This window comes from Hemiscyllium ocellatum, chromosome 1 (genome assembly GCF_020745735.1).
Source record: "Hemiscyllium ocellatum isolate sHemOce1 chromosome 1, sHemOce1.pat.X.cur, whole genome shotgun sequence".
In the NCBI taxonomy this organism is placed as follows: domain Eukaryota; kingdom Metazoa; phylum Chordata; class Chondrichthyes; order Orectolobiformes; family Hemiscylliidae; genus Hemiscyllium; species Hemiscyllium ocellatum.
Genome location: NC_083401.1, coordinates 65,082,668 through 65,109,274, shown reverse-complemented (window position 1 = coordinate 65,109,274; position 26,607 = coordinate 65,082,668). Strand labels below are relative to the sequence as shown.

The window sequence follows — 26,607 nt, the reverse complement described above, 5'->3', positions numbered from 1 at the left end:
CCAGTAATGTTGCTGGAATGTTGTCAGGGCAGTATACAGCATTTCTTGACATCACATAGAGTGAATTGAATTGGCTGAACAGTAGTATCTGTAATGCTGGGGACCGCTGGAGGAGGCTGAGATGGGTCATCTACTGCTCACTTCTGGATGAAGATTGCTGTGAATGCTTCAATTTAAATACATTGATGTGATGGGCTCTTCCATCGTTGAGGAATTAAATTGCACCCAGTCATAAGTGCAACTTTAAGTTATTGTTAAATTAAAGAACAGACTACACTGTTGAATAAAATTAACCCTTAATTTAAGTTCCTCCTTATTATCTACCCCTTCAGTCTTCCCTGTTTCACCCAAATCCATTTACACACTAGGGTTGGGACCTAACGTGGATCTGACTATCTGTCCCCCTCCCCAGCCTGACACTTGTTTTAAACCTATTACATTTCTAATTTTTCAGTTTTGATGAAAGACCATTGACTGAAACTTAACGCTGTTTCTCCAGAAATGATGCCAGACTTGCTGAACGTTTCCAAACAAAAAGACTTTTAAAATTAGTGGTGCCCTCTCCAGTGGGACCGAGGGGTCGATTTTTATTTTGCACCGAGTTTGAGTTATTTAGTTCCCAATGATGCACATGCCCCAGACCCTTGTTTTGCAATAGCTCCCAGTTTCAATCGGGAGCTCGACAATAAGTCGCTGGTTGCTGGGAGACCTGAGCAGGCAAGCAACACGCACTCACTCAGTCACACTGTGAATCCAGTGCCTGCCACCGCCGCTATGTAGTCTGTAGCCGGAGAAAATTTCATCAGCACTTTGCTTATTCTTTTGTCTGTTTACTTTTCCCCTCCCGCCCCCTTTTGGTAACTCCATCACGATGGACGGCGAGAACGACTCGATCAGCAGCAGCAGCGTTCCTTCAAGTGGATCGAGAGAATATAAAATCGTGATGCTTGGCGCTGGTGGGGTTGGGAAAAGCGGTAGGTTCGAAAATTAATGGTTTGTACAACTTGGCATGTCAACAGCATCTCCCGTCCCGACTGGGGACTGAGGTTGGGTCTGCACTGGCCGCTGGCAATGTTGTTGTCAAGATCTATCAACAGTAAGGAAGCTTATCCAGACTGTTTTAAAATTCTGTCAATAAAGAGGATTGCACATTGCTGTAGGTTTCAGGGAGGCTGGTTCCAGTTACAGACATCTATTATAGTGGATGCTGTACCCACCTCTGAGGGTGATGGTTTACCAATTCCCTGGGAACGAACAAAGTCACTTGACACATCTGGGATGTTTAGAAAAGGAGAAACAGGTGCCTTTAAAAAAAAGCGAAATCCTGTGGATGCTGGAGATAGATTAGATTACTTACAGTGTGGAAACAGGCCCTTCGGCCCAACAAGTCCACACCGACCCGCCGAAGCGCAACCCACCCATACCCCTACATTAACCCCTTACCTAACACTACGGGCAATTTAGCATGGCCAATTCACCTGACCCGCACATCTTTGGACTGTGGGAGGAAACCGGAGCACCCGGAGGAAACCCACGCAGACACGGGGAGAACGTGCAAACTCCACACAGTCAGTCGCCTGAGTCGGGAATTGAACCCGGGTTTCAGGGGCTGTGACGTAGCAGTGCTAACCACTGTGCCACCGTGCCGCCCACAAAGATCTGAAACAAAGAGCAAACATTGAGGGAGAGAGAAGCAAAGTTGATGTCACAGCTGAGGTGCCAGAAGATTGGAAGTTGGCTAACCTGTTGCCACTATTTAAGAACGGTGGCAAGGAAGACAGGGAACTACAGACTGGTGAGCCTGGCATCAGTGGGGGCAAGTTGTTGAAGGGAATCCTGAAGGACAGGAATCACATGTATTTGGAAATTCGCGATCGTCAACGTGGCTTTCTGTGTGGGAAATCATGTCTCACAAACTTGAATGAGTTTTCAAAGAAGTAGCAAAGAGGATTGATGAGGGCAGAGCAGTGGAGTAATCTTTATGGACTTTAGTAAGGCATTCAGCAATGTTCCTCATGGTAGAATGGTTAGCAAGGGTAGATCACACAGAGTGCAGAGAGAACGAGCCATTTGGATACAGGGTTGCCTTTCAGACTGGAGGTCTGTGGTCAGTGGTGTGTCACAAGGATCAATGCTGGGTCCACTGCTGTTCATCATTTATATAAATGATTTGGATGTGAACATAGGAGGTATAGTTAGTAAGTTTGCAGATGACTCCAAAATTGGAGGTCTACAGGACAGCGAAGAAGGTTACCTCAGAGTGCAACGGGATCTTGATCAGATGGGCCAATGGGCTGAGGAGTAGCAGATGGAGTTTAATTTCAATAAATGTGAGGTGCTACATTTTGGAAAGGCAAATCAGAGCAGGACTTATAGATTTAATGGCAAGGTTCTGGAGACTGTTATTGAGCAAAGTTATCTTGAATTGCAGGTTCATAGTTCCTTGAAAGTAGAATCACAGGTAGATAGGATACTGAAGAAGGCATTTGGTATGCTTACCTTTATTAATCAAAGTATTGAGTACAGGAGTTGGGAGGTCATGTTGCGGCTGACATTGTTTAGGCCACTTTTGGAATACTGCGTGCAATTCTGGTCTCCCTGTAATAGGAAGGAAGTTGTGAAACTTGAAAGGGTTCAGAAAAGACTTATGAGGATGTTGCCAGGGTTGGAGGGTTTGAGTTATAGGAAGAGGCTGAATAGGCTGGGGCTGTTTTCCCAGAGCATTGGATGCTGAAGGGTGACCTTATAGAGATTTATAAAGTCATGAGGGGAATGGATATGGTAAATAGGCAAGGTCTTTTTTCTCTGGGGTGTGGGTGTCCAGAACTCAGTTTAGGATGAGAGGTGAAAAATTTAAAAGAGACCTAAGGGGCAACTTTGTCATGCAGAGGGTGGTACATGTATGGAATGCCAGAGGAAGTGGTGGAGGCTGGTACAATTGCAACATTTAAAAGACATCTGGGTGGGTATATGAATAGGAAGGGTTGACAGGGATATAGTCCAAATGCTGGCAAATGGGACTAGATTAGGTTTGGATATCTGGTCGGCATGGACAAGTTGAACTAAAGGGTCTGTTTCATGTTGCATATCTCTATGACTCGTCCTCAGTTTTGAATTCCAGTTCCTTAGAGGCGTCTAAAGTGTTGATGTAGGAGGGAAAGCTTCAGGTATCAGGATCACAGGTCCTGCCTTCCAGGGCAGGAGGGACCTGTATGAAAAGGACAAGTTGCACCTCAACTGGAGGGGCATCAATATCCTGGCAGGGAAGGTTTGTTGGTGCTACTTAGGAAGGGTATTGCAGATGTATAGTAACCACAGCAGTAGGTCAGCATGTAGTCTGATTGAGAGGGAGTTAGAGGCTAAAGCCAATAAGGAGGAAGTGAGGACTGCAGATGCTGGAGATCAGAGCTTAAAAATGTGTTGCTGGAAAAGCACACAGGTCAGGCAGCATCAAAGGAACAGGAGAATCGACATTTTGGGCGTAAGCCCTTCTTCAGGAATGAGGAGGGTGTGCAGTAAATTTACTGCATCCGCTGTACCCGATGTGGCCTCCTATACATTGGGGAGACAGGCTGCCTACTTGTGGAATGTTTCAGAGGACATCTGCACCAACCAACCCAATTGCCTCGTGGCTGAATACTTTAACTCCCCCTCCCACTCCACCAAGGACATGCAGGTCCTTGGCCTACTCCATCGCCAGACCATGGCAACATGACGCCTGGAGGAAGAGCGTCTCATCTTCCGCCTAGGAACCCTCCAACCACAAGGGATGAATGCAGATTTCTCCAGCTTTCTCATTTCCCCTCCCCCCACCTTTTCTCAGTCCCAACCCTCAAACTCAGAACCGCCTTCTTGACCTGCAATCTTCTTCCCGACCTCTCCGCCCCCACCCCCTCTCCGGCCTATCACCTAAAGCCAATAAGTCTAACAGGAAGGACATACAGGGAGAGGTTACTGAACACAGTGGGACTCATAGTCTGAAGTTTTTTTTTAATTCACTCACAGGGTATGGGCATCTCTAGCTAGACATTTATTGCCCATCCCTAACTGTTCCCTTACAGTAAAGAGTGGACCGCATTGCTGTGGGTCTGGCATAACATATAGGCTAGATCAGATAAGGATGACAGATTTCCCTAAAAGACATCTGTGAACCAAATAGGTTTTTCCAACAATTGACAATGGTTTTATGATCATCATTCAACCCTTAATTCTAGTTTCCTTTTATTAAAGTGCATTTGTTTTAATGAGAGAAGTATGACAAGTGAGACAGATGAAGTTAGAGCTTGGATTAATGCAGATAACAATGGTGCTGTAGCCCTTACAGAGATTTGATTTACAGGGGGATAAGACCAGCAGCCTAACATTCCAGGATTTAGATGTTTCAGGTGAGTGAGAGAGGGATTTAAAAAAGGTGGAAGAGTTGTGTTACTGATAAGGGAGAATATTACAGCTGTACTGAGGGAGGACACCATGGAGGGTTCATCCAGTGAGATCATAAGGGTCGAGCTCAGGAATAGAAAGGGCATAGTCACTTTCATGGGGTTGTACAATTGGCCTGCCAACATCCAGCAAGAGATTGAGGAACAAATATGTGGACAGATTATGGTAAAATGTAAAAATGACAGGGTTATTGTGGTGGTTGTTTTAACTTCCCCTATGTTGACTGGGATTCCATTAGTGCCAGGGGCTTGGATGGGGAAGAATTTTGTTAGGTGCTTCCAAGAGGGTTTCTTCCTGCAATATGTAAATAATCCAACTAGGGGAAGAGCCAGGTTGGATTTGATATTGGGGAATGAGCCTGGCCCAGTGATTGAATTTTCAGTGAAAGACCATTTTGGGAACAGTGACCAGAGTTTTGTAAATTTTAAGTTACTTATGGATCAGGAGAAGAGTAGTCCTCGGATGAAAGTGCTAAAATGGGGCAAGGCTAACTCCAATAATGTTAGGCATGAACTGAGGAGTGTAGATTGGAGGTGGCTGTTTGAGGGTAAATCAAATCTGGCATGTGGGAATCTTTTAAGATCAGGGTCAGCATGTTCCTGCGAAAATGAAGGATAAAGATAGTGAGATTCAGGAACCTTGGATGTTGAGGTAAATTGTGAGCTTCGTCAGAAAGAAAAAGGAGGCATCTGCAAGATTTAGGAAGACTGAGCTCTGAAAGAATATAAAGAAAACAGGAAAAAAATTAACAAGGAGTTAGGAAAGTTAAAAGAGGACATGAAATGTCTTTGACAAATTGGGTTGTGAAAAATTCAAAGGCATTTTAAACATAGATGAGAAGCAAGGATGTAGTGAGGGAAAGGTGAGATCCACTTAAGGACAAAGAAGGGAATTTATGCATGGAACCAGGGGAAGTGAGTGAAGTCCTTAATTATTCTTTACAACATTCACAAAGGAGAAAGATATTGTGGATGGTGAGTCGAGTTCTAGTACGTTGATATTGCTTTGAAAAAGGGGATGAGGCATTGGGTGTTTTGAAAAGCATTAAGGTAGACAAGTCCCCATGACCTGATGGGATCTATCCCAAAATGCTGAGGGGCACAGGTGAAGAAATTACTGGTGCCTTATATGACATTTTTGCATACTCTTTAGTCAAAGGACAGATCCTAGTGGACTGGAGAATAACCAATATTGTTCCTTTGTTTAAGAAGGGCAACAGGGATGATCTGTGAAATTACAGGCTGGTGAACCTTACATAGTTGTTAGGAAATTATTGGAGAAGATTCTGAGGGACAGGATTTCCTCACATTTGGAAAAATATTGACTTATTAGTGGTTGGCAGCATGGCTTTATGTGGGGGAGGTCATGTTTCATAAACTTGACTTGACTTTTTAAGGAAGCAATAAGTTGATTGGTGAGGGTTGAGCAATGGATGTTGTCTACATGGAATTTAGCAAGGTCTTTGACAAAGTTGATACAGAAGGTGAAGTTATACGGTGAGCTGATAAATGCATACAGAACTGACTTAGTCATAGAAGACATGGAGTAGTGCGGGAAGGGTATTCTTTGACTTGAGGTCTAAGACCACCAGCAATCTATAGGGATCAGTGCTGGGACTCTTGTTGTTTGGAACATTTGTAAACGATTTGGATAAGAATGTAGGTGATCCGATTAGTATGTTTGCAGATGACACGAAGATTGGGGAGCTGCAGATAGTGAGAAGGATTACAAGAGGATAAAGAGGATATATAAAGTTGGCTGGGGAGTTGGTCAGAGAAATTACAGATGGATTTTAATCTGGAAGAATGTGAGGTGATGCATTTTGAAAGGTCTAATGTCAGAGGGAAGTATACAGTAAAGACAGAATCCTTAGAAACATTAACAGAGGGATATCGAGGGATCTAAACAAGCAAGGCCACAGTTCCCTGAAAGTAATAACAAAGCGGATAAGATGATAAAGAAGATAGGAGATTTGGCTTCATTGATCAGGGCATAGAGTATGAAAATTGGCAAGTGATGTTGCACCTGTATAGAACTTTAATTAAGTCACATTTGGAATATTACATACAGTTCTGGTCATCACACTACCAAAAGGATGTGAAGGCTTTGGAGAAGTTATGTTGCTTGGTATAATCTAAGATGTTGCTGAAAATGTGTTGCTAGAAAAGCGCAGCAGGGCAGGCAACATCCAAGGAACAGAAGATTCGACGTTTCGGGCATAAGCCCTTCTTCAGGAATGGGCTGAAGAAGGGCTTATGCCCGAAATGTCGAATCTCCTGTTCCTTGGATGCTGCCCGACCTGCTGCACTTTTCCAGCAACACATTTTCAGCTCTGATCTTCAGCATCTGCAGACCTCACTTTCTCCCCATAATCTAAGATGTTGCCTGGTTTGGACAGTATTAGCTATGAGAACAAATTTGGTTTGTTTTCACTTGAATTCAAAGGCTGAGGGCAACCTGATAGTAGTTTACAAAATTAGGATTGGTCTGGATATTCTGAATCTTTTTACCAGTGTAGAAATGTCAAATACTTGGAGACTTTAGGGTAAAAGGAGAAAAGTTTAAAGGAGATGTGAGAGCCAAGTTTTTTTTTGTATACAGAGGGTGGTAATTGCCTGGAATGTGCTGCCTGAGGAGGTGGTAGAAGCAGATACAATAACAATATTTACGAGGCATCTTGAACGATATATGAATTGATAGGGGATTGAGGAATAGAGACTGCGTAGAGGCAAAATGTTTTTAGTTTAGAAAGGCATCATGTGTTGATGCAAAATTGGTAGGCCAAAGGGCCTGTTCCTGTGCTGTACTGTTCTTTGTTCTATGTTTGATTCATTCTGGACTTGAAATGTTATTTCTGTTTCCCTCTCCACAGATGCTGCCAGACCTGCTGAGTTTCTCCATCATTCTTGCTCTTTGTTTCAGATTGCCAGCATCTGCACAATGTGACTTCTACTCTGGAGTATTATGCGCTGCTTTGGTCTCTTTACCAAAGAAAAGATACACTTGCCATATAGAGTTCCATCATGGTCCATCAGACTGTTTCCTGAGATGGCAGGCTTGTTGAATGAGAAGATATTGGGATGGCTGAGCTTGTATTTGCGAAAATGACAGATGATCTCAATGAAAAGTATAAAATTGTGACAGGGTTGGATGCAGAGATGGTGTTGCCCCTGTTTGTGATTGTCTAGAACAAGAGATGTTCTAGAACTTGGGAATGAGAAAAGGAGAAATTTCTTCATTCAGAGGGTGGTGATCTTTGGATTTCTTTATGGAATTCTCTGTGGATGGTTCTGAAAGTCAAGTCACTGAATATGTTTAAAGAAAACATTAGTAGGTTTTTAGATGCGTAAAGGCATCAAGGGGTATGGGGAGTGAAAGTGAGTATGACACTGCAATAGAGGATCAACCATGATCATTTTGAATGTTTGAGCAGGCTCACTGGGCTGAATTGCCTGATCTTCTTCCTATTTTCTATTTTTAAAATGTTGCTTCCTTTTAAAAAAGAAACATTTTTCATGAAATTTACCCTTGTTGAACCAGGGTACTTTCAACTGTTGTGGGGTTAATTAAAAAATCCGCATTAATGGAGAATTGTAAACCTGCACCAAAATATGACAGGGATGTTGATGGTTGTAAACAGTATCATGTTCAACATTTGATTAGAAAATCTACAGACACATTAGACTCTAACATTCCAATATTTCCGTGTTCAATGACATTGAGCGTAGCGAACTCTTTAGTGTGTCACTTTGCTGAAAGGAGTTTCTGATGCGTTGCAGTTGGAGTGATCTTGAGTATATGAAATGAATACAGTAAGGCTTGTACACATTGGCATACATTATACATGATTTACTAAAGCATTCTGCTTTTAATTGCATTAAGCACTTTTTTGTTTGAAGCTTGTTTGAAACCTAAGCTTCTCATACAACTATCTGTCTAGGCTTGGATATATTCTCAACAATCTGTTTAAACCTATCTATGACGATTCACTCGAACATGCCAATAGTAGGTTGTTGGCTTCTTTCAAAACCTTCCTGTATTAAAACACTCTTGTCTTCCTATCCTTATTCCTTCCATTGATTTTTTTCTTCTATTCTTACCTCTCGCTCTTTCTATTTTAAAAATGTGTACACTGTTCATCTGCTGAATTGTTTAAAAGTAAAACAATTTTAGATAATGGCAACTTACAAATACCTTGTGAATCAAATTTTGCTGTCACAAATATTCCAAATAGATATAATTCAGGAAGTTTCAATATGAACCATTATTATTGATTTCAACACACTTGTACCAACATCGATTGTCAGTTAACCATGACCCAACATTTAAATGAATATTGTTGTTGGTAACTTTCTTTTTAAACAAAGTTATGCTTAAATAAAAATCACAAGAAGCAGAGTTTTCATCTTGCTTTAATGAGAGTACAAAGGTGTTCAGAAATTGAAGATTGGGAACGAACCTGTCTTCCTAGGTTTTTTCCAATCTTTTCTGCCCAATTCATTACTCTGGCAGCACCTTTATTTGTGACTGGAAGCAGCCACCCAAGCAAGGGCAGGTATATTCATGTGAAGGAATAATAACCATGTGATGCCATACATTCTATTATTTGTTGCTTTGTACAAGAATATCTTAGTACAACAAATAGGCACATTTTGCACTCAAAATTGAAATGATCTTTTAATAGTTAAGCAGTCACTTAGGAGTACAGAATTGCAAAAGTAGTAAAAAGAGACTTATTGGCAAAACGTATTGTCTTTGGGTTATCAGGCCAAACGCAACATGAAAATGGAAAATGGGAAGCCTTCAGAAATGAGATAACGAGAATCCAGAAAAAGTATATTCCTGTTAGGGTGAAAGGGAAGGCTGGTAGGTACAGGGAATGCTGGATGACTAATGAAATTGAGGGATTGATTAAGAAAAAGATGGAAGCATATGTAACATATAGACAGGATAGATCAGGTGAATCCTTAGATGAGTATAAAGGAAGTAAGAGTATACTTAAGAAGGAAATCAGGAGAGCAAAAAGGGGACATGAGGTAACTTTGGCAAATAGAGTTAAGGAGAATCCAAAGAGTTTTTCCAAATACATGAAGGAACAAAAGGGTAACTAGGGAGAGAATAGACCCCCTCAAAGATCAGCCAAGAGGCCTTTGTGTGGAGCCGCAGAAAATGGGGAAGATACAAAATGAGTATTTTGCATCAGTATTTACTGCGAAAAAGGATATGGAAGATATAGACTGCAGGGAAATAGATGGTGACATCTTGCAAAATGTCCAGATTACAGAGGAAGAAGTGCTGGATGTCTTGAAATGGGTAAAGGTGGATAAATCCCCAGGACCTGATCAAGTGTACCCTAGAACTCTGTGGGAAGCTAGAGAAGTGATTGCTGGGCCTCTTGCTGAGATATGTATATCATCGATAGTCACAGGTGAGGTGCCGGAAGACTGGAGGTTGGCAAACGTGGTGCCACTGTCTAAGAAGGGTGGTAAAGACAAGCCAGGGAATTATAGACCAGTGAGTCTGATATCAGTGGTGGGCAAGTTGTTGAAGGGAATCCTGAGGGACAGGATGTACATGTATTTGGAAAGGCAAGGACTGATTAGGGATAGTCAACATGGCTTTGTGTGTGGGAAATCATGTCTCACAAACTTGATTGAGTTTTTTGATGAAGTAACAAAGAGGATTGATGAGGGCAGAGTGGTAAGATATGACCTATATGGATTTCAGTAAGGCATTCAACAAGGTCCCCCATGGGAGACGGATTAGTAAGATTAGATTTCATGGAATACAGGGAGAAGTCACCATTTGGATACACAACTGGCTCAAAGGTAGAAGACAGAGGGTGGTGGTGGAAGGTTGTTTTTCAGATTGGAGGCCTGTGACCAGTGGAGTGCCACAAGGATTGGTACTGGGTCCTCTACTTTTTGTCATTTACATAAATGACTTAGATGTGAGCATAAGAGGTACAGTAAGTAAGCTTGCAGGTGACACCAAAATTGGAGGTGCAGTGGACAGCGAAGAGGGTTACCTCAGATTACAACAGGATCTTGACCAGATGGGCCAATGGGCTGAGAAGTGGCAGATTTAGTTTAATTCAGATAAATGTGAGGTGCTGCATTTTGGGAAAGCAAATCTTAGCAGGACTTATACACTTAATAGTAAGGTCCTAAGGAGTGTTACTGAACAAAGGAGTGCAGGTTCATTGCTCCTTGAAAGTGGAGTCGCAGGTAGATAGGATAGTGAAGAAGGCGTTTGGTATGCTTTCCTTTATTTGTCAGAGTATTGAGTACAGGAGTTGTGAGGTCGTGTTGCGGCTGGTCAGGACATTGGTTAAGCCACTGTTAGAATATTGCATGCAATTCTGGACTCCTACCTATCAAAAAGATGTTGTGAAACTTGAAAATGTTCAGAAAAGATTCACAAGAATGTTGCCAGGGTTGGAGGATTTGAGCAATAGGGAGAGGATGAACAGGCTGGGCCTGTTTTCCCTGGAGCATCAGAGGCTGAGGGGTGACCTTATAGAGATTTACAAAATTATGAGGAGCATGGATAGGGTAGATAGACAAAGTCTTTTCCTTGAGATCGGGGAGTCCAGAACTAGAGGGCATAGGTTTAGGCTAAGAGGGGAAAGATATAAAAAAGACCTACAGGGCAACTTTTTCATGCAGAAGGTGGTACGTGTATGGAATGAGCTGCCACAGAAAGTGGTGGAGGCTAGTACAATTGCACCATTTAAGAGACATTTGGATGGGTTTATGAATAGGAAGGGTTTGGAGGGATATGGGCCGGGTGCTGGCAGGTGAGACTAGATTGGGTTGGGATATCTGGTCGGCATGGACCATACATCTCTATGACTCTATGACTCTGTGATGAATTGAAACAATCTCAAGGATTTGTATCATTATGGAATGGTACTGATTGATTGGCAAATTGACATTGAAAAATTAACAGAGCAATAGGCTTCCTAAACTCCTGGGTATTTCAAAAGAGGCACAAGTGTTGAACATGTTCCTTTTGTTTGCAGGGAATCGATCCCTGCATTAAACTGAGACTAGGACAGAAGTCACATGACACAAGGTTATAGTCCAATAGGTTTATTTGAAATCACCAACTTTTGGAGCGCTGCTCCTTTGTCGGGTGTAGTGAAGGGAAACAGAGGCACAGAACGTATAGGCAGAGATCAAACAATAGTACAAATGGTGTGAGTGGAGTGTTGGCAGGCCAGATTAGAACTCTCTGCAGGTGATCAAAGTGGCAGAAGATATGAGTAAACTGTCCAAAGCTGAATAACAATTAGAGGGATGACCTATGATTCAATTAATTGGGCAGATTGATAATTATAAAAAATTAAAAATAAGATAGTGCTGGAGACAAACCAAAAGCCTGGATTAACATGATAGGTATGAGTCACATGCTGAGGTTCTAACCACAGTAACAAGTAATCGAAAACTGTACCAATTAATTAAGGTAGAGAGATCATAACAAGTTATCAAGGTGATAGTGTCAAAACAGGACAAAGAGGAATATTTCACAGATACAGAACAGTATGGTGGGGTTACATATAGCACAACATGAACCCAAGATCATGGTTCAGGCTGTCTTCATGGGTTCAGAACTTGGCTACCAGTTTCTGCTCGGTGATTCTGCATTGTTGAATATCTCGAAGGCTGCCTTGGAGAACCCTTACCCAAAGATCTGAGGTTACTGTCCTTGACCAATGAAGTGTTTCCCAACTGCGAGGGAACATTCCTGTCTGGCGATTGTTGTGTGGTGTCCAATCATCTGTTGTCATAGCATCAGCATCATCTTGCCAATATACCATGCCTCAAGAGCAGAAACTGATAGCCATGTTCCGTACCCATGAAGACGGCCTTGTTAAGATAGAGTTGTGGTGGAATTGTTTCCTCTCAGAGGGTAGTGATTCAGTGGAATTCTTTGTCACAGAGTGCTGCTGTGTCTGGGTCATTAAATATAACCAAGCCTGAGTTCTACAATTTTAATCAGTAAGGGAATTGAGGGTTCTGAAGGTAAGGCAGGAAAACAGAGTTGAGGATTATGGGATCAGTCATTGAATGGTGGAGTGGACTCAATGTTCCAAATGACTTACTTCGGCTCCTATATCTTAAGTTCTTAAACCAAGTGGTTTGCTAGGTCATTTTATGTGGCAGTTAAGCATTACTCTCATTGCTGTGATTATGGAGCAACATATGGGCTGACCGGGTTAAGATGGCAGATTTCCTTCCCTCCAGGGGATTAGTAAATCAGATAGGCTTTTATGACAATTAGAAGTTTAGTAATTACTATGATTGAGTCAGGCCTTTGTTTCCATACTTATGAGTTTAATTTAAATTCCACTAGTTACGGTGGTGGGACTTGAACCTTAGCCTGGGGTTCTGGATTACACGTAAATTGACATCACCACCACATCATCATATCCTCCCTTTGAACATTAGTGGCAGTTTTGCAAACAATGTATTTGCTGAAAGACAGCTGGCCTTCTCCCCCATGCTATTGAGCCTTGTGATATTTATGTTGAGTTCAGCTGAGGACAAGATTCTTACTGAAGCTGGGTTCCTTTCACCAAAAGAACAGGAAACACTCACCAAGTGAAGCAGCGTCTGCGCAGAGAGCGCAAACCAGCTGTTAATCCTACTTTGGAGCTAAACAATATTATCCATGAATGGCATTTAAAATAGAATCGAACAAGAACAAGTAGAGGAGAGGAGGGTGGAAGGCCTGTGAGAAGAGGAAACAATGGCACAAACACAAAAACAAGAAAACAAAAAGACATGCTCAAAATGCGAGGAAAACAGTAAGGAGATGGTTAAATCGACTGGAAAATTTCAAACATTGGTAAACTGCATTGGATTCCAATGGCCCATGACTCTTTGGGAAAAAAGATAATTATTTTGATCAGTGACTGAATTGAGGACACTATAATAAACAAAGTTGGCCAGAATTAATCTGATTTTTTTTTGTCACAGGTCAAACCAGACACAAACACGTCTGGATTGGTGGGGAAAGTAGACTGTTGCATCACATTGATACATAATATTGACAAGTAATGACTCTAAGGAAGAAAAGTAAACAGTAAAGATATAAATTAGATGGTTCAAGATATCATGCAGACACAGGAAAGAATTATCTAAGTGTTGCTGAATATTTCATTGATATCAGAAAGATTAAATACAATAATATTAAGAAGTGTGAGCAAGATTTTGGGCTATACAGCCAGAGGATTAGAGCACACATCACAATAACAGTCTACTGGTCTTATCTAGCAGATTGTGTATTATTTTGATCATCATAATAAAATTGAGAGATCCTCAGCATTGAGGACTGTAGAAAGAAAGGAACAAAATTGACATAAAAAAAATGAAAGAACTGCTGATGCTGTCAATCGGAAACAAAAACAGAAATTGCTGGAAAAGCTCAAGAGGTCTGGCAGCATCTGCCAGAGAAACGAGAGTTAACATTTTAGGTTGAGTGACCCTTCCTCAGAACAAAATTGACACTTTCTTCAGGCATGTGACCAGCAAAGAATTTGAAAGCCCGGGATGCTTTTACAAGAGTATATGGTAATCATCATACAAGATTTTTGATGGTAGAGAAACATAAGTCTGCTGTTGCACACCACCCATCCTGAGCCACTTATTGTCCACTAATAGCTATTCATTTCTCCCAAGCTAATTTAGCCACTGCTTTGTCTGTTCAACTGTTTTTCTCTCTCTTTGGGCTCTATCTCCACCTATTGTTTACTCCTTACCTCCCCCCACTCCCCCACCCCCCACCCCCCGCCACCAACAGTTAGCTTTCTATAAAAAAACAACTTTTTCCTATCTCTCATCAGTTCTGAGGAAGAGTCACTGAACCTGAAACATTAACTCTGTTTTCTCTCCACAGATGCTGTCAGACCTGCTGAACTTTTCAGCAAGTCTGTTTCTGTTTCTGATTTCCAGTATTCGCAGTTTTTTCAGTTTTTACTAAGAGATACATTTGGCCTTTATATTATGTTCTAATTGAATAGATATTTATGTACGTTATTGGGGGTAGATGTGAATGTGGAGCTGAGAGTACAAGCAGATCACCCATGGTTTAAGTGAATGGTGGAGCAGACTTGGCGAATCCAGTGGCCTACTGTTTTGCCTAATTAGTGTGATTTTTTTAAATTAAGTGGGCCATGGAGATTTAACAGTTATATATACTGAGTCATGTTACTGTGTACATTTCACAATCCCCTGAATTAAAGTGCACTGTTTTGTAGTTTTCCACTTCCTGTGAAAGAAACTCCAAGTTTCTTGTCATATAGATGGCCAGACTGATGTATGGAGAGAAATTGGATCGGTTTGGATGCTATTCACTGGAGTTTAGAAGAATGAGGTGGGGTACGTTTTGTAGAAATCTGTAAAATTCCAATAGGACTAGACAGGGTAAGTGCAGGAAGGATGTTCCCGATGACCAGAGACTACAGAATCAGAGTTTAAGGATAAGGGTAAACCATTTAGGACTGAGCTGAAGACAAATTTCTACACCCAGAAAGTGGTGCACCTGTGGAATTCTCTGCCACAGAAAGTGGGTCAGGCCAAACGTTGAATGTTTTCAAGAAGGGATCAAAGGGTATGGGGAGAAAACAGGAAGAAGGTACTAAGTTGGATGATCAACCATGATCATATTGAATGACAGAACAGGTTTGAAGGGCTGAATGGCCTACTTTTGCTCTAGTTTTCTTGGTTTTTGTATAGTCTGTATCAGAACATTCATTCTCTGCTTTTTCTACCCTGATTCATTTGCATTCCCTATATGTTATATTATTGTTCATCCAAAGAGCAGACTCAAAGAGCTGCATAGGCTGCTCTTGCCCCGAAATCCTATTTTCCTATTTTGTTACCATATCCTTGCTTTGACAATGTTTTAAATTTTCCTGTCACTCTGAATCCATCTTGCTATACCACCTTCAAATTGAGGCAACTCACTCTCGTGGTTCTAGCGTTCACCTATGTGGTACTTTTGGTGGATGTGCCTTTAGCTGTGTGTTGTTAGTGCTGTTATTGCTAATTCAACCTAGTACATCTTTTAGTCATTCTGTTCATGTCTACAGCTTAAGATTTTCAGTCTGGGGTGGGTAGCTTGAGTTGGGAAATATCTGGACTCGACAGGCACACCTTGACTTAATGGGTCTCATTAGACCTAATTTTCATTTCAGTCAGGATTCGTCAGGCCAATCCCAGGAGCAATTGTTGGTAGACCTTGGATAGGCAAAATGTCAAAGCAGCCTGATTTGAAACCATGCTTCAGTTCTTTGGGACTTTGCCCTATTTGTTTTAGATACCATTCGGACTTTGGGTCTTCACCATTCATATCTCTCACTGGTTCTATAGTCACTCACCTTGTATTGACCAGATCTCAGGAGCCACGTGGAGAAAGAAAATTCCAACAATGTAACACAACTATCACTATGACATTGAAAAAAACCCTTTCTACTTAAGATACAAATACAAAATTTAAAAATCTTTTCAAGTAATTAATCTCGTTTCAAAACAAACCTCTCTGCAAACCCCACAAAATAGCTAATCCTTTAAAAACTTCTTTAAACTATCAATTAAACTGTGAACATAGAATGCCAACTGAGATGATTGTAGCTTTAAAAACTCCATCAATTGTTCATAAAGACATAACAATTACCTTTGTGGAAACGTCAACAAATATCTTTATTGAAACTGCACAACCCTATTTTTTCCCAAATCACACCAAACAGCCTGACAATCAAAATAGTTCAACAGAACTTTTCTAAATGTCAATTTTGACATTTTAGAATGAAGGGATTTTAGAAAAAGCTTAAGATGGTGGCACTTAAACAGATTGCATCCGTTCTTCGAAAGTACATACATGTTCTTCATCAATTTGTAACGCCAACATTGCCAATTGAAACTCTTAGACCAACCAAAATGGGGACTGTTTGAATTTAGTATTAAGTTCAACTGGCCTTGTTTATTTCAGTAGCAGGTCAGGCAGCATTTGTGCAGAGAAATCATAGTTAATATTTCAGGTCCAGTGACACTCTGAGGAAAGGTCACTAGACCCGAAACATTAACTCTGATTTCTGTTCACAGATACTGCCAGAGATGCTGAGCTTTTCCAGCAATTTGTGCTTTTGTTTCTGATTTACAGCATCTGCAGTTCTTTTGGTTCTTATTTATTTCATACCTCTTGTGGTTCAATCTTGCCCTTCCTTCTGCTGGTAAAAAAATTGTACCTTTTGAAAATCTGAAGGAACCACTTTATCCAAGACATAAACACCAGTTTTAAATTTCTGCAACTCTGCAAAAGCAGAGTTATGTCAATTTGGTAATCAAGCATTTTTATAATTTAAGCTATTTTTTGCACCTCTCATAAAACCTGAACTCTTTTCAGAAGTTTTAAGCTTCTGGCTTGTGCAATTCCAATCTAGCTCTCCAGTACCAGAGCTTATCCTTTTAGAAAAACTCCTAGCTAGTTATGGAAGTGGTCTCATTATTTTTATTGGTTTATCTATCCCTTCCTCATTTATCACTTAAAGAACTAATTTCCTTAATATAATGAAAGAAGCATATCAGAGAAAGTTCAAGCAAGCTGTCTGTAGCTCCATTATGATATAACTTCCGCCTGAGCAAAAGGGACAATTTTGTCCTTATCGCATTCAGTATTCAGATTTACTATTGTAAAATTGTATGTTGCTTTTCCTTACCAAAAGTCAAGTTGCAGTATTAAAACCTAGCCTCAAAAGCTCACTCCTATAGTAAATTGATCTATACTAAGATTACAGACTTACAATGGAGGCCAAGATTAATCTGTCCCAGATCATCTGGATCTACAGGGCTATGTTTGGAGATGATAACTTTTTGCTATTTCCCAAACACCATCCCCCATGAGGAAAAAGATTCCCAAGTAAGATTATGTCTCAGTTTTGGCCTGGGATCCACCTCTTGTTGAATGCATGGATGGAAAGAGGAATGTTGTCTTCCTCACAAGAAGAAAAGGACCCAAACTGGGACTGAGGCTGGGATCTTAGAATCATAGAGTTGTAAAGCATGGAAACAGACCCTTCGGTCCAACTCATTCTGGCTGACCAGATATCCTAAATTAATCTAGCCCAATTTGCCAGCATTTGGCCCATATTCTTCAAAATCCTTCCTATTCATATCCCCATCCAGAAGCATTTTAAATGTTGTAATTGTACCACCACTTCCTCTGGCAGCCTATTCCATACACACATCACCCTCTGCATGAAAAGGTTGTCCCTTAGGTCCCTTTTAATTCTTTCCTGTCTCACCTTAATCCTCTGCCCTCTCCACCCTGGGGAAAAGACCTGTTCATCCTGTCATGATTTTATAAAACTCTGTAAGGTCACCCCTCAGTCTCTGAGGCTCGATGAAAAATAGCCCCAGCCTATTCAGCTTCTCCCTGTAGCTCAAACCCTCCAACCAATGCAACATCTTTGAAAATCTTTTCTGAGTGCTTTCAAGTTCCACAGCAGCCTTCCTATAGCAAGAAAACCAGAACTGAACACAGTATTGCAGAAATGTGTAAATAATGAGGTCTGCAGATGCTGGAGATCACAGCTGCAAATGTGTTGCTGGTCAAAGCACAGCAGGCCAGGCAGCATCTCAGGAATAGAGAATTCGACGTTTTGAGCATAAGCCCTTCATCAGGATGCTCGAAACGTCGAATTCTCTATTCCTGAGATGCTGCCTGGCCTGCTGTGCTTTGACCAGCAACACATTTGCAGCTATTGCAGAAATGGCCTAACCAATGTCCTAGACAGCTGCAATATGACCTCCCAACTCCGGTATCCAACAACTTGGTCAGTGTCCAAACAGCAAGTTGTAGGTTCTGTCAACAGATTGGCTCTCGAATCTCTAAACCCAGGAAACTTTGTCATAGAGTCCCAGAGTACCAGGGTTTTAATTGTTTTCTCAAATGGTTGACCATTTACGTTTAGTGAGGGGAGTCTGTGCTAGAGTTTGATGGAAGTTTAAGTCTGGAACTTCAGCCAGGATTGAGAACTTACTGATTTATAGGCCTGTGTACCTGTGGGAAAGCAGCCAATACTTCTGTTCAAAAACTAATTAACTTGACATTGCTTTAGGGACTGGAATAAGCTGTTTGAAATGTTAATATATGCAGTTAACTGATCGTCAAATAGTCAATTCTAGTCTCTCTGAATGTTGATTTTATTCATCCACCTAGACAGAGTTACAGTTTCAATTACAATTAGGTGTCAAAAACAAATATACTGTTAAATGAGCAGAATACTTCCATTCACACCATATTGACTTAAGCATTGAAGTGGTTATCACTTTAATGGCTTCCCTTGTATGAGGGATCATTTGTTCATCAAAAAGGCTTAAATTAGCATCAAAGAAAGGACCCTCATGTAATTCACAAGCATCCCAACATCCTTATGTCACAGGAGTGAAGGATCCAAAGTGAGATCAGTTAGTGTCATTTCCCAAATAACTTTAATTTAAAACAGATTTTGTACCTTTTGGTTTGAAACATGTTGAGGGTGAAGTGGGATATCATTTGTGCCTGTTTCTGAGCAGATCACTCTCTCACACTTGAGCAGTATTGCTGTATGCTAATTGAAACTTGTCGAGGTGTCCTGGCAGCCATTTTAAACAGGGAGTTAGATCCCTTGCAGTTACTAAGGCGAGACGCAACACCTGTTCTTGGAAAACAGAATATTTGTTAACTCTGAATGCCGCAGGAGTCAAGGCTCCTGTGCTCAGCATTACCAGGTCTACGTGCTGCCCAGCTTTCAATAGTGAAAGAGACCATGCTGGAAGTCACTGTTGGCAAAGTAATTTTTAAGAAATGCGTAACTACGAGCCAGGAGAAATAAAATAAAAACATTCTTGACATTACCAGCTTGCCTCTAACGTTAGCTGCCCTGTAATTTTCATTGACGTTATTGGGTCCTTCTTCCCCTTGTGGCACAGTGGTAGTGCCCCTAGCTCTAAGCCAGGAGGCACAATTTCAAGCCTGATCTGTTCTAGATGTATGTAGTAACATCCCTGAACAGGTTGATTAAAACTATGGAAATCAATAGTCTATGCACAATTCTGAGGGCTAGTTCTTCTGAACAGTGATCATTCTTTGTCTTCAACATCTGTTGTCTTAACCACCTTCTCTATTCCCTGGTGTACCTCTTCCTCAGTGATGTGTTTTCCATCTGCATTTGGAATGAGTGCCTGATACTCATATACAATTATGATCTGGTCAATCCTTAATTCATATAGACTTAATAATGTTACCAATGAAGAGGTTCTCCTTGCTTTGCTAACTGATAATCTCTTCCAAATGAATTGAGCTGACAATATTGCTGTAACAATGCAAGAAAATACGTCAAATAACATGGCTATTTTGATTGCAGTCTCAGTGAGCTTTATTTCACATTTCTTTATAGATATATTGATGATTGTTATCTTGAATTTGATTACAGTGCTGCATGTACATTAATTGTGACATCTCTTGAAACTACTCCTGCTATTTGTAAATGATGTGTGTACATTTAAATTGCTGCCCTTTGGACTTTAAAAAGGCATCTTTTAATGCAGATTTGCTGCAGTGCGGATATGCATAAAACATGTTTATTTACATGAACAGGGAAAAAAAAATCCTGTCATGACCATACCCTTTAGTGCTTAGTATAAAAGCAGACATTAAATTAGATTACATACAGTGTGGAAACAGGCTCTTCGGCCCAACAAGTCCACACCGACCCTCTGAAGAGCAACCCACCCAGACCCATTTCCCTAACACCTAACACTACGGGCAATTTAGCATAGCCAATTCACCTGACTGCAAATTTTTTTGACTGTGGGAGGAAATCAGAGCACCCGGAGGAAACCCACGCAGCCACAAGGAGAATGTGCAAACTCCACACAGACAGTTGCCTGAGTTATTTGGGAAATGACACTAACTGATCTCACTTTGGATCCTTCACTCCTGTGACATAAGGACCATGGGATACTTGTGAATTATATCAAAGTCCTTTCTTTTGATCTACCTGGCTTATGATTGAAGCAGCAGCATTGGAACACACTCATACTCTCTTTAATTGGATTGTAAGCCTCATGGGCCAATTGTAGGTTACCTTCAGGAAGAATGTCACTGTAGTCCTGTTACCAACATGTGCAGGTTCAAAACCTGTGCGTGATCTGTGTCAGAAAGTATGTCATTCTGGAAAAGAAAATCCAGCCTGTGTCTATCCTTGAGAGTTCATAGCTTGATGTTGACTTCAGTTTCTTTACTCAACGTAGCCGCCAAAGTCAATTTGGTATCTTTTTAATCTAACACATCATCATTCACGCTTTCTAGTTTCTGATGTATTCCCCTATGTAAGGGTGTTCAAGAATCTTCTTGGCACAGTCAAAGCTTTTTTGATATTCAAAGATCAGTCTTCAGTCTGTAGTAGAATGGCACGGTGATTAGCATTGCTGCCTCACAGCGCCAGGAACCGAGGTTCAATTCCACACTCGGTCAACTATCTGTGTGTTTTTTTTTTGCACATTCTCCCTATGTCTGTGTGGGTTTCCTCTGGGTGCCCCAGTTTCTCCCACAGTCCAAAAATGTCCAGGCTACGTCAATTGGCCATGCTAAATTGTTCATAGTGTTCAGGAATGTGTAAGCTCGGTGGGTTAGCCATGGGAACTGCAGGGTTATAGAGATGGGGTTGGGTCCAGATGGGATGGTCTTCGGAAGGCCAAATATGATTGTACACCCAGTGAAGTTTACACTGTTGCTGTAAATAGACCAGGTTAAAAGATCTTAAAATTCATGGAGTAACTCAATGTACAGTGTTTTAGCTGCCTGTGTGGAAAGAAATGAAGGAAGATGTTATTCATACTATAATCTCCAACTGTTTTATTTATACCATGTACTTACACATCATCATTTATGAAAGTATCTTAACTATCAAGAAATGTCTGTCTCTATGTTCTCAAGGCATGCTGCTAACAGCATTGTGTAACTTAATGAGTTACTAGTTTCCTGTGAGTTACTTGTCATTAAATAATTTTCCATGGGCCTAATTCTTTAATATAATGGTTGGCTATTGGCAGTCACATTATGAAGTAAGCTGACACTATATATAACTGCTGAGACTCCTTGTAATGCAAATGTCTAGCAGTGTCAAAGAATGATGCCATGAGAAATGTTATCATTATAAAATGTGGTACAATTTTGAAATTAATTTTGGCTTTGATCCATGTGCTGGGTGATTTCCTATTGCTGTAGTTGGGAAAAGGTTCCTGCAGACTTATTCATCATTCGCTAAATATAAAAAACATTGTGTCACTCCTTTCATAATCTTGGGACTTCCCAAGGCATTTCTTAGCTAATACAGTACTTTTCAAAATACAATAATTGCTGTAATTGTTATGACTGAGACAAGAAGAGTGCATCGCCTCCCTAAGCCCATTACTTCATGGGACACAACATAAAATAATTTTTCTAATGACTGAGATGATCAATTCAATATCTTCCCTACATTAGATTTTAAGCAAAAAGATCTATCAACTAATTTTCTTAATAAACTCAATTATGGGTTTATTATCAATACAACATGTTTTCAACAAAGATGCAACAATTAGGTAACATACTCAGGCAGTAAGAGAGAAACATAAATGATTATCCTTTTGAATATCCTCAAAATATTCAGGCACGTCATTCACAAAAACAAAATAAAAAATCCAGTGCAGGGATTGGCTTTCTGAAAAAGAAACACTTAGGTCAAGAGACTATTCTTAAAGACAAAAACATAAATCATATGATATTCTGGAGTTTGTTGCTTTGATGCCCTGGAATGTGTGGTCAAGTCACTAATCATGCAGTTTTCTAACACTTAGGTCAAGAGACTATTCTTAAAGACAAAAACATAAATCATATGATATTCTGGAGTTTGTTGCTTTGATGCCCTGGAATGTGTGGTCAAGTCACTAATCATGCAGTTTTCTTTGAAGTCTTGCAGACACAGGAAATAGTCTTGAGATATTCTTTCAATCACACTTTCATAAAAGCAATAGGTTTTAACCTGAACTGATATAGAGGATTTTTGTTCAGAAATGGGAGGATCAGTTGGGCAACTTGTTCATAAGTTACTTTCCATCAACACAGCTTGCTCTGAGCAGGTTCTATCCATTTGAAGACCAGACAAAACATGCAAGTCACCAGGCCAGTTCTTGTTCAAAATAAACCTTGGAAGTGCTTCCATAAAGCAAGCAATTATCACCAATACTAATAATGTGATATCTTGTTTCAAAAAAACTCTAATGTCCACAGAATATTGTATTCGACTTCTTTTCAAACAAATCACTCCAGAAATGCCCACAAAACTTATTTATTTCCACAATTCTTAAAGACTTTGAGCAATATTATGTACAAGACATCTTTGTAACATAGCATACACCAGACAACTTGCACATAAACAGCACTTTGATTAGAATCCCTTATGTGGAAACAGGACATTCAGCCCATCTAGTCCACACCAACTCTCTGACGAGCTTCCCACCCCCTTCCCTAACTCTGTATTAGCCATCAATAGCCTTCCTGGCCTGCACATTCCTGGACACTGCAGCATGACCAATCCAACTAGCTTGCGCATCCATAGTCACTGCAGCATGACATATCTACCTAGCCTGCACATCTTTGGACTCTGAGAGGAAACCAGAAAAGCCACACAAACATGAGTAGAATGTGCAAACTCCACACACACAGTTGCCTCAGGGTGGAATCAAACCCAGGCCCCTGGTGCTGTGAGGCAGCAGTGCTAGACACTGAGCCATCATGCCACCCCATTTGGCAATGATCAGATACCATGAATCTTACCACTACAAACTGAGAGATAAATATTAGTCAGGACATGGGACTAATTTCCATGCCCTCATTTGAAATAGTACATAGGATTTGTTTTGATAGCGAGCTTGCAAAGATGCAATATAAGACCTCAGACAGTGCATCATGTTGTCAGTATTGCATCAGCACAGATTTTTATTCTCAACTATTTGGAGTTAGGTAATTAATCTAGACCCAGAGTAAGAGTCAAGACTGCTAACCATTTAACCACAGTAGGCACTATCATGATATCTATCCCATCCCTTGAAGCACAATGAACAGCATACTATAGCTCTTAGCCAGAAGTTCTGCATTTGACTCCCATGCCCACAGTAACCTTGGAAGTTGGTCAAATAATGAACTACTTTGTGTCAATGTTCACCTCTTTTAAGTCATTGCTGATAACTTCATCATTGAGATACCAGAGTTCTATTTGCAAGAACACTGGCCTGTGGACACTCATCACATTCATTCTGCATGTGATGCAAATAGATGAAGAAGTAATCACAACTGAAATACAGCTGGACTTTATAAATGGCTGTTATAGTCTAGGACTATGACTATGACTGCCATAGGTCCCAGAAGCCAGCAAATGTGAATCCAGTCTTTTTGCCCATTAATGTAACAATGATTCTGTCCACCCTGGTGTGGTTCCAACTATTTTCTCGTTGTATTTGCATGATGGCAAGGAACAGAGCTCACAAGGGGCACCATCAGCACTGGGTTGTGCTCAGTCTTCAGATACTCCACCAGAACTTTCACCTTTTATCTTCCACTACCCTTTAGCCTATGAGCACCCTCATGTGGAGATTATTCACATTGTACATCAGCTCCAATTGACTTCCTTGCCCCCCAAATGCAGGTATTCCACCTTAATGATGCCTACACTAGTTCACAATGCTCGCCTATTAGATGCCATGATTCTGAACATTGCCAATACCTCCCCTTCCCTGCCCCAGCCTACCATACTGTTCCACCAACACCCGCCTTGAGTTTTCCTATGTCACGGTCATTGTTTCTGCCTCTACAAATGTCTCTGTTCCTATTACCAGCCTTGACATAATACCACCCTCCACCCCCACAAGGCCCCTTTGTGTGCAGCTAGTGGCCATGGAGAGCATAAGTTGTGAGTGTGTTGCTGGAAAAACACCACAATGGAGGGCATGGCCTTAAATGCTGCTTTATGCTGGAAAGCATTGAGGCTCCTCTGGGTTTGTAGTAATCCGAAGTCGCCAGCTACTTGCTCTTATTTCCATGTTGTGATTTATTGACATTGTGCTTGTTTGGCATATTTGATTTGATAGTAAGCTGAATATTAATGAGGCAAGTTATAAAACTACTGTAGTGTTTGATGAGCGATAGCCCCCCTAATTGGTAACTGATCGCTGCCTTGCGAGAAACTCATCTCGCCACTGATCATTTCATGAAAGATACAAGATGTTCTCCTGACATAGCTCTTGCCATGGCCCACATCACCCAGACCCGCGTAAGATTTGGCCCCTGGCCGCAGAGCTCTTTCAAGATTTTTCCTTACTCTCTTCACCAGTCCTCGCAACATCATCACAGTAGGTGGTGCTTATTGCACTCAATCTGTACTGACCCGTTCAGACCCAGAAACAAACAGCCATTGCTGTAATGTTGGAAAAAGTACTGCTATTTCATTTGAACTGAACAGTCTTCACATCCATAGCTTCTCATTGGGAACATGTCGATACAGATTTTCCACATTACTGAAATTACTGAAACAATTGAAACAGCTAAAGGAGAGAGATCAGGTGTTGCTAACAGAGCTTATTCGATTTACTATCCATTGGTTTCGATGGATGGCAGATTAGGTAGACTCCTTCACAGATGCACTATCCTACAATTCACTCTTCCCAGTTTCTGCTGGGCCCAAGTTCAGGACCAGGCAAATCAATCTCATTTATGTTGTTGGCGTTTTGATAAGGATGCAAGAAAGCATATGGTTTATTATACCCTTAAAAGAAGACCCAGTCCTTTGTTTCAGAAAAGTGAACCAGCTGCTATTTACTTTCAAGACTTAAAAAAAATAAATCCTACAGCATTATCTTCTTATAAAATGCAATTTTGATGCTATAATAAAAACTGCCTTTGCTGACTTTGTTCTGTACTTGATAGATATGACACTAGAGACTCATCATCAATGATTTGTCTGAATGTTCCTTATCTTTCAGTTCTTTGTTCCCAAGCATATTTTCAACCTGAAATGCTGCGACAATAATTATGTAACAAACTACAAAGGTTTAATGCAAAGTTCTGTCAACTTAGTGCACATGAAGAATAATAATGAGGACACCCTGCTGAAAATTAAATCAGTGTTACTTCCAAGTCCTGCCTTTAATACACTAAGAGCAAATTGGTGGATGAGAACATTGCACCTCTGAAGATGTGTGATTATTTGTTAAATTCAGATGATCTGGCACCATCGGTACACGATGCTAATTGATGTTGATCAAAGACCCAACATGTTTGAACTAGAGCATTGCAGTAAATACAAAGGTTACACTTTTAAAATTGCTGAAAAAATTACTGTAAATATTATTTTGAATTTTCATCACCAGTTTGATAATTTCAATAATCTGGCACAAAGATGTACATTTGGCTTTTCATAATTGGCTAAAATGCAGTTTTGTGAAGCCAAATGTTTATTCTGATTCTCTAAGGAAGATTATGTTGACAGGGTTGACTGAAGAAAAGTGGCAGGAGCCTCTGTGGAGGTAAACTAGCATATACCAGTGGAGCTGAATGGCCTGTTTCTGTGCTGACAAGTCAATGTAAGACCATATAATTCAATAGTATCATTAAAAGAACTGTTGTCCTTTCATCAGCACCTCTGTCAGAAAATTTAAGGGGTCTCTAAACCTTATATTGACAGCGCTAAAGTCAACTGAAAAGTTAAATTCACCCTCAAAATGAATAGTCAGAATATCTCATGTGAATAAATGATATCTTTATACAGTCATGATTTGGAGATGCCAGTGTTGGACTGGGGTGTACCAAGTTAAAAATCACACAGCACCAGGTTATAGTCCAATGGGTTTAATTGGAAACACACTAGCTTTCGGAGCGACGCTCCTTCATCAGGTTATCAGGCTGTGTGATTTTTATCTTTATCCAGGGACATTTCAGATAAGTGGCTTCTTAAAAGACATTGATGCTTTTTAAGTTGTGATTTGAGATTAAAAAAGCTTGCATCGGACAGAGTCCTGATGAAGGGCTCTGGCCCAAAACGTCGAATTTCCTGTTCCTTGGATGCTGCCTAACCTGCTGTGC

The 26,607-nt window shown here is 40.7% G+C and overlaps 1 protein-coding gene across 1 annotated transcript in view; it reads left to right on the top strand.

Moving 5' to 3' along the window:
* The first annotated feature begins 871 nt into the window (after window positions 1–871).
* Window positions 872–26,607, top strand: part of rit1 (Ras-like without CAAX 1) — a 302,333-nt gene continuing 276,597 nt past the window's right edge. Inside the window, exon 1 of the mRNA XM_060844603.1 lies at window positions 872–974. Within this exon, the coding sequence (XP_060700586.1) occupies window positions 872–974 (103 nt within the window). The remainder of the gene's footprint in view (window positions 975–26,607) is intronic.